Consider the following 9,153-nt stretch of genomic DNA (forward strand, 5'->3'; position numbering starts at 1 on the left):
CATCTCTGTTTTCTATCATATCATTTAAAAAATGTATTTAGTACAGGGTCTGCAGAGTCTCATTACACAGACAGGATTCCTAGTGATCCTCCTGTTTTCAGCCTCCCAAGCACTGGGACTATAGGCACACACCACCATGCCACCATGCCCAGTCTCATTCAGTCTCAGCATGCCCCAGAGACAGAACTGGGGATTGAACTCAGGCCCTTGCGCTTGCCAGGGAAGCGCTTATTCCACAGAGCCATCTCCCCGGCCCCTAACCTATTTTTTCTTGATTATAACTATTTAAAATGAACATGAACTAATATTTATTTTTTGAACTAATATTTAAAATACAGAATATTCCTTAAAAATGGTCACCAATTATCTTTTTAAAAATATATATCCAAGAACATTGGACACCAGGTTTCTTGTGCTGCTAGGAAGAGGCTGCACAGCAAACTAGGGAGCAAGAAAGGGGAGACTCACTTTCTGCAGTCTGCATTATTATTTCATCAAGTTCTCTTTCCAATTTCTCATAAATGTCTAGTCTTGCTTGATGTTCAGAGTTCTGTGCTTGAAGTTCAGTAATGCGTTTTTCAGAAGAGGCTTGGAGGCTATAAAATTCTTTAGTTAAAACCTAATAGTGAAAGAAAACAATTATAGAATTAAGAACCAAATAGGTTCCCAGTTAAGACAAAAAGATGACACCAAGATATATTTAGGCCTCTGCATTTTATTTATTTAAATATTAAGAGAAAGTAGCTCAACAGAGATGACTAATGAGGAAATAAAATACATTTGTTTCTGAGGTAAACAGTTCAGTTGTTTTAAACTGAATTTTATGAAATACTTTAGCATTATTGTATGAACTAAATAAAAATGAATTTAAAACTCTGAAATAGTTAAAGGAGATGATTAGCAATTGCTTAGAATTTCTAAAAATGTAATTTTATACTTACCTGAGGTATTTTATCTAGTAATCACAGCTATTCAAGAAAGGCTTATAAAGCTGTAAAATGATCTACTCGTAAAGAGCCCTCTGAGCTTGTTGCATCTACCCTTTCCATGGTCTCAATAGCAGTTCTGGTTTTCTGAAGTCATAAATTTAGAGCAGCCAATCAAAAGGCAAATGTGAACTTTCTGCTTAAGGCAATATGAGAAAATGTCTTTGTGAAGAAAGAAAGGATTAAAAAAGTATTAAAAAGAGGTGCAAAAGGCAGGGAAATTGGAGCCCTTTGTGTAATAGAAAGAACCTCCAACATTCGTCAATGGTAACTCAATGCATGAATCACTATGATCATAATAAATTACCTGAAAAAGATGCTTCCCAGGATGATGGAATGTTTGAATACTTAAATTCCGATTGTTCAGAAAGTTTACTTACAAGCATTGACTCAATTATGACAGGTCACTACACCTATTTCCTAACAGCATAAGTAATGTTCTTTCCTTTTTTCTCTTTTCTGTAATACTGTTCTCTGAGAGGTGACCATATTACAGTTGAAAACATGATTGGAATTAGAAATTTTGGATTTTAATATAGCTTTGACCTTTACTAGTTGTGACCTTAGGCAATTAGTTACGTTTTCTAGACCTTCTTTATAACACTGTTGGAAGGGATAAATGAGATGATAAACTAATAGTGCTTAGCAGAGAATGCAGAACACTGAAAGTATTGAAAAGTAGTATTTCTATGACAACAAATATAATTATGAGAACTTTGTATGAAATAGCTTATGGAAATAGAGTTCCCCTGATTCAATTACCCAGAATTCATTAACTCTTCTGAGAACTTTTCTCTAATAACATAATGTGCACTTTAATATATGATTACGCACTTTCTGTGATGCTAGAAAAAAGATAAAGCATTATCCTCTACTCTTCAAATACATTCCTTTGGACAGTGGAAAAGAAAGAACATGGGAATATTGTTAGGATGATTTCTAGTGTCTCACTGGATCAGAAAAATGTAATTCATTTTTCTTTATTCATGCCACGCTGGCTAGGAATGTGATTTCTAGAATCTTGCTTATTTATTATAAGAAAACCCTTCTCACTAAATCAATCTCAGGTTTTCAAGGAGTCCATTACTTTGGGGTATAACTTAAAAATGAATCTCTGGGCTGATAACACTTCTTAATTCTACTTTTAAGACAGCCAGATGCAATGGAACATTCCAGTATGCCCAGCACTTTGGGAGGCTGAGCATAGAGGGCAGCAAGTTCAAGACCAACCAATTTAGTGAGACTGAGTTAAAATTTAAAAACAGGGCTGGCCATGAGGGTGGGGATGTAGCTCAGCACGAAGGTCCTGGGTTTAACCCTCCATGGAGACAGAGAGAAAATCAATCAGTACATCTTAAATCTGAACTTTACTCTCCCAATGAAAACAACAAAGAAAAACTGCAGACATGAATATCTAAAGAGATAAAGAGTAAAAATGTTGGTATATTTAATTTTGGTAAAAGGATGGCATATTTCATAAAATGTTATTTTAAGAAGATATTTAAAATATATTAAATTGAGCGATTACAACTTAACAATCTTTTCATAACATGGAGGAGAGAACTTCAAGAACTTCTGACTTAGAGATCCTCTCTTTATTATGGATTTGTCTCAGTGTCTTCGGGAATAAACTACTGTTTCTGGAAAGCCTAAGAAGAATGAAAGTACTGAACCTACGATAGATTACATTAAAGATTCTTTAGGAACAACCAATATAGGTGTTTAAACATGCAGACATCAAATAGGTCAATTATACTTTATGAGTTTATTAATCATAAAGTTCTCAAGTAGACCTTTTTTTTTCCTTTAAAAGGTTTATTAACTGAATAATAATATGAAATTGTAGGTCAATAAATGATTTAAAAAAGAAAATATATAAAGCTGGTATTTAGCAGACTTTGCTAATTGATAATTAAGCAAAATAACACATATCACCCTCAAGTTATAAATCAATGAGAATTCTGAGCGAAAGTCACAGAAAGTCCCATAATTTTTACCTCACATGAAATGATTTCTTTTATTTATTTATTTATTTATTGGTGATTGAACTCAGGCCCGAGCTTGCCAGGCAAGCACTTATTCTACTGAGCCATCTCCCCGGCTCCTCATGAAATGATTTCTAACTCCATTATAAACAAAAATCATCCATAATTCAAAAAATCTTTTTGAATGGTATTATATTAGTTTTAATCAAACCATACATTCATTCATTAAATGTTTATCAAGCTCTACCATGAGAGAAGCCCTGAGGACACAATGACAAATGAATAGTTCCTGTCATTCCAAGAGTTAGTTTAACAGAAGGTACAAAAATGTAAAGAATTTTTTTCCTGAAAGTTTGGTTTTGTATGTAGAGATTTTAGGTCACAGAATTTTTATAAGAGTGTTTGTCTACAAAAGACCTTTAAGCAAATGAATATAATAATTACTAGATTCCTGCATCCACAGACTTCAGTGGACAGACCTGTGGGAGAGTGGTTTTCAAACTGCGAATTACAACCTTTAGGAGGTTTGGTTACCAACCAATAAAAAGAGAAAGTTTGGAAAACATCAGCACCATAAGTATTGTTTGTGTTATAAAGTATTGTTTTGCAAAATGTTTTCAGAAGTACAGCAAGACAAGTACTTCTTTGCCTTTTGATATAAATAGCTTCTCCTATCCATCCCTTTTGTCTGAGGCCTAAAGACACATTCCTTAAAAAAATTTTTTTTTAAAAACTTTATTTGGTACAGGGTCTCACTACACAGCTCTTGTAGGGATCCTCCTGTTTCAGTCTCCCCAGCACTGGGATTACAGCCATGTGCCACCATGCCTCGTCTTGGTGGCTGGCATTGCACGTCAGGAGTGCCGGGGCTGGGATGGCATGCAGTACCAGGGATGGAACCTAGGTCCCTGAGCTTACCAGGCAGGTGCCTAGACCGCTGAACTATCTCCCCAGCCCCTAAGACACATTCTTAAGCACAGTGACTCAATTTGCAAAGGAAAAGGCATTTTACTAGGAATTATGAAAGTTAAGCCACAACTTGCAAGAGACAAACTCCAAATTAGAGCTAAACTGAGAAAAGTCTAACTGAAAATGTATAGTCACATTGCTGCTATAGACTGTTACTTTGTAGCATGTTCCTGAAAAGGACAAGAAAGTTTTAGCTGCTCAGCACTGATCTTGTTTAAAAGTAGTCACCACCTACAATTTCTGCTCATGAGCCTTAAAAATATACATATACCCACTGCCATGTTTAAGGTTTTTTTTGTCAAGGTTTTATTTTCTGAGGTCCATTTTCTTGCTAATTTTACTGAGTGTACTAAACAGTATTTTTCTAAAGTGTAATGTTTCAGGGATTTTGTAGTCAATACTTTTTATTATTTGAATATTGGTGGTTAAAAGCTATGGGAATTCAAGTCAAACTGGTCAGATTTGAGTTGTAATTACAGCAGTTCGGGTACTTACTAGATATGTGACCTTAAATAATATAACTTCAGTAAGGAAAAAAAAAAGTAGAAATAAAATATAAACCTTACTCATAGCCTATCAATCAATTACAACTATTACTGACTTTTATGGTATTTCTTCAAACTCTGCCTCCATACATTGAAAAAAATGTAGTGCATGTGGTTGTGTAAAGGGCTGTTTTCACCTGCTATTATAACAGTGTACTTTTCATGTTACTACGTGGTCATAAAATATTAGCTAGGCCCCTCCGCTCATAATTTTTTCTTTTTATGGAATTTTAGTTTTCAGATTTTTTGCTCTTATATTCCAATGTGTATCTGTGCATTAAGCTTTTACATATTTAAGAGAAATCCTTATGAATATAATTACCAAATTGTTTTTCAAAACCAATATACTCTTTTTTTTCTTTTTTTGAGATAAGAGTCTTGCTATGTAACTTAGGCTGGCCTTGAACTCACTATGCAGCCCAGGCTGGCCTCAAACTCATAGCATCTTCCTGTCTAGCCTTCTGAGTATGGAAGATTATAGACATGCAGCACTATACCTCTCAATACACTCATTTAGGATGTACAAATCAAGGTAGTTTTGAGAGAATAGTTGAATGGAAATAGTTAAAAAGAAGTATTTTGACATTAACATATATACAGCACATGTATTTCCAGATTACAGAAATAGCTGTGTTGTATGACCATTAACCTATAATGAAATTGCTTTGCATTGTAATTTGGATAAAAAGTTCTAATATTTGACAAGTTTTAAATTGGAAAAGGCTTTTATTTTTTATTTTCTTTTTGGTGGAACCAGGGATTGAACTCAGGCCCTCGTGCTTGTCAGGGAAGCACTTATTCTACTAAGCCATCTCCACAGCTCCTGGAAAAGGCTTTTAATTGGCTATTTTAATTTCTTTGCCTCTTAGCTTCTGGGTTTTTTTTTGTTTTTTTTTTTTTGGATTTTAGGGAAGGATCTACAGGGTGTTCAGGGTCTCACTATTAGATCAGACTCTAGTGATCCGCCTATTTACAGCCTTCCAACAACTAGGATTACAGGCGTGTGCTACCACGCCCAGTCCCAACTGCTGTCTCAGTGTGCCCCGGGGGTGGGGCCAGCATAGTAGGCCCGGGGATTGAACCCATGACCCCTGTACCTGCTTGTAGGCGCTTTAATCCACTGAGCTATTTGGCTGGCCCTTTTAGCTTCTGTTTAATGAATGACAGTTATAAATTTTCTTAACTATAGGAAACTTTTACATATAAAAAGAAAAACTACACCATAAAATGTTTGAGGTTAGTTGCCACATGTTTATGGATCTGAGAAGTAGAAAAAACCCTTTATGCTTTTATCTAACAAATATCATAGTCAGCTTTAGTGGTAGAATATAATTTTCCTTGCATGCCTTAATTGTACCAGAATAAAAATTCTATAGTTTAAAAAAATAAGATTTTGAGAATTTTTAATAGATGCTAAGAATAAAGGATGCTTCATTTGTCCCTAACAGGCTCTCTACAATAAGGTATGAGGCAGCTGCTATTATTATTCCTCTATGGCAAAGTGAGCAGTTTCTGCAGAAAGCGGAGGCTAACTGGGATTCACATCCTAGGTTTGCTAACCTGGACACCCTCAGGTCTAGTCACTATCCAAAATTACTAAAAGAAATCCTACCAGATATAAAAGAATATCTATTTAAAGATAAAACAAAAGAACATTAAAAAAAAAAAACCAAAAGAGAAAACTATTTCAAAATATTCAGCACTTCCCAACAGTTAGGGAATATGGGGTCTGGTCCATTGCCTAGCATGCACTCTAATGTACTATAAATGTCATCTGTCACTTACCTGCCATGTGTGACTAATTAAATTTAGGCTAACCCTAATTGTGATTAACTAAGGTAAGAAATTATATCAGTTCCACAAGTCACATTATTGGTGCTCAATAATCACATGTGGGCAGTGTCTACTGACTAGGTAGTGCAGATATAGAACACTGCCACTGTACAATGTTCTATTCAAAGCCCAGCTCAAACTGTTAGCATTTTGCAGACAGAAATAATTTCTTACTAAGGTTGTTGGAGTAATAAGATGCAGTACAGTGCTCATCACCTAGTAGGTGGGCAGTTAGAAAACACTAAATCCCTTCAACTCAACTGATCTTATGTCAGATACTGCCAAGGACCTGGAAATACACCATCACTGAAGAAGTCCAGCCAGGCATGGTGGCACATGCCTGTAATCCTAGCCCTAGCATTCAGGAGGCTAGAGGATCACCATGAGTTCTAGGCTAGCCTGAGTTACATAGTGAGTTCTAGACTGGCCTGAATTATATAGTGAGACTCTGTCTCACTAAAAAAAAAAAAAAAAAAATCCAGGTCTTGTCATCACAGAACTTACTGGGTAGTGAAAGAATGATGAAAGTACAAATGACTCATTATACCATGTAAGTAAGAACTTTAAATAGTTTGATATTTTTCTTGCAAATCTTTTTTTGACATACACTGATGAATTTTCTAAATGTGTAACCCATAGTCAAGACTGTGGTGATGACATAATTACATCCTTCACTCAATGTTTCTTTTCATTAGTTTTTAGTTTTTTTGAGACAGTGTCTTGTTACGCATACAAGGCTGGCTGTGAATTCACTATGTAACCTTGGCTGGCCTTGAACTCATCGCAATCCACTTGCCTCAGCCTCCCAAGTGCTGGGATCACAGGTATATGCCATCACACCTGGCTTCATTCAGTGTTTCTAGTAAGCATCTGCCAAATCTAAAGCAGTCAAGAACATGACTATAGTGAGTAGGCAGCAGAAAACATGTAATTTATAATGTATAAAAATAAAAATTTGGGCTGAGGATGTAGCTCAGTGGCACAGTACCTGCCTGGCAAGTGTGAGGTTGTGAGTTCTATTCCCCGTACCACCTCCCCCCAAAAAAAATCTTTACTGTCAGATATTTTAAGTTACTTTCAATTTTTACTATAATAAATAATGGTCTGATGTATATCATCAATAGAAATCTTTATAAGCATGTCTTACTATTTTCTTAGATAAAATTCTTTTAACTAAAATTATAGAATTAATGTTTTGGGCCTTTAATACATGCTACCATGTTACTCTCTAGAAGAGCTGTTTCATTCTACCACCTTCCCCCATCTCATTGGTAATGCAGATTGAACTCAGGTACTGCTAAAACTAAAGCCTCAGTCCTTTTAATTTTTTGCTCATTCAGTTTTTCAGGCTGAACTTAAACTTCTGCCTCAGCCTACTGAGTAGCAGGGATTACAGGCCTGTGTCACCAAACTTGGAAGAACTGTTCCATTTTCTTTCTCTTTTTTGCTTTTTGAGACAAGGTCTCACTATGTAGTCATGGCTGGCCTCACACTTGTGGAAGTTCTCTCGCCTTCAACCTTCCCAGAGCTGGGATCACAGGCATGTGCCATCACACCCAGCTTCCATTTTCTCACTCCATGAGATAGCCTTTTTAAGGTGCTCTTGTTGGTATGCTAAAACAATGTGGAGACCTACAGCAAAGCAAAACACAGAAGTTGATATTTACACATGTTTATCTAAAAGAGGAAGAAAAGAGGAAGACACAGCTTCTTGGTAGGAGATCTGTGTATATGGAAGAGGTGTGTGAGGCGAGGTGCTGGAGGAATTTAACTCAGAGAGCACTGGTTTTTTTTAATTTTGAGACACGGTCTAAGTTGCCTAGATTGGCCTACACATTGCTTTCTTCCTATCTTAGCCTCCCTATTAGCTGGAGTTAAAGGTCTGCCTTACCATGACTGGCAAGAGATCTTTTAAAATTAAAGTCATGGGTCTTTCGTCACATGTAACAGAAATACTATTTTTCATTTTCAATTTGCCATTATGTCATTCAGATTTAATACTGCTTTTATTTTTCCTGTATCTTTGTTTTAATCAACAAACAGATTATTTAAAAACTGATAGAAAGTAAAATTTATCTATATTTACTTCTAATATTTTTATAATTTCATATATGTATTCAGTTTAGTAACAATGTGGTTTTCACTTTGTCTTGTCATGAAGCATAGCTCCAAATATATTCTCCAAATAATTATTCGGGTACCATCACTGTTCAATGCATATTTTTTTCAATGATTTGATCTTTACTATAAATAACTTAAGTCCATATGAGTTTTAGATCTTGTATGATGTATGGACTCTTATGTGTTTTAGCTATTCTTGCATCAGAATACAATCTTTTGCCTTTTGAGACAGCATTTCACTCTGTAACTCAGGATGGTCTTAAACTCACTATGTAGCCCAGACTAGCCTCGAACTCATGGTGATTCTCCTGCTTCAGCCTCCTAAGTCGTGGAATTAAAACATGTGCTATCACACATGGCCAGAATGTGTTTTATTTTATTTATTTATTTTTACTTTATACATAAAAGAGGTTTATTTAGCCCACAGTTTTGGAAGTTGAAAGTCCAAGATCAGGCTGCCTCCCTGTTGGCTTTTTTTTTTTTAATGTACTTTTTTCCATAATTTTATTGAGAAACAAATAGCAATGAGACAAACCAAATTGGTAGGACAGTTTCAATAATTAACACACTGCATACATTCTTTTTAGTGGTTAACTGTTGTAAGAGATGCGGACATGATAACCTATTTAAAAACACCATTAGAACAAATCCCTCTATTCATTAAGAGAATGTAACTATATATCTATCCTAACCACTTTGAATACACAGATACAA

The 9,153-nt window shown here is 35.3% G+C and overlaps 1 protein-coding gene across 3 annotated transcripts in view; it reads right to left on the reverse strand.

Annotated features, from left to right (window-relative positions):
* The window catches only part of Pibf1 (progesterone immunomodulatory binding factor 1), a 245,520-nt gene that overhangs the window by 108,213 nt on the left and 128,154 nt on the right, over nt 1-9,153 (reverse strand). For all 3 annotated transcript variants that reach the window (XM_023709663.1, XM_004626308.2, XM_023709662.1), the window contains one exon: nt 469-619. In XM_023709663.1, coding sequence (XP_023565431.1) covers nt 469-619 — 151 coding nt within the window. The remainder of the gene's footprint in view (nt 1-468; nt 620-9,153) is intronic.

Source organism: Octodon degus, unplaced genomic scaffold (genome assembly GCF_000260255.1).
Source record: "Octodon degus isolate 3935 unplaced genomic scaffold, OctDeg1.0 scaffold00013, whole genome shotgun sequence".
In the NCBI taxonomy this organism is placed as follows: Eukaryota; Metazoa; Chordata; class Mammalia; order Rodentia; family Octodontidae; genus Octodon; species Octodon degus.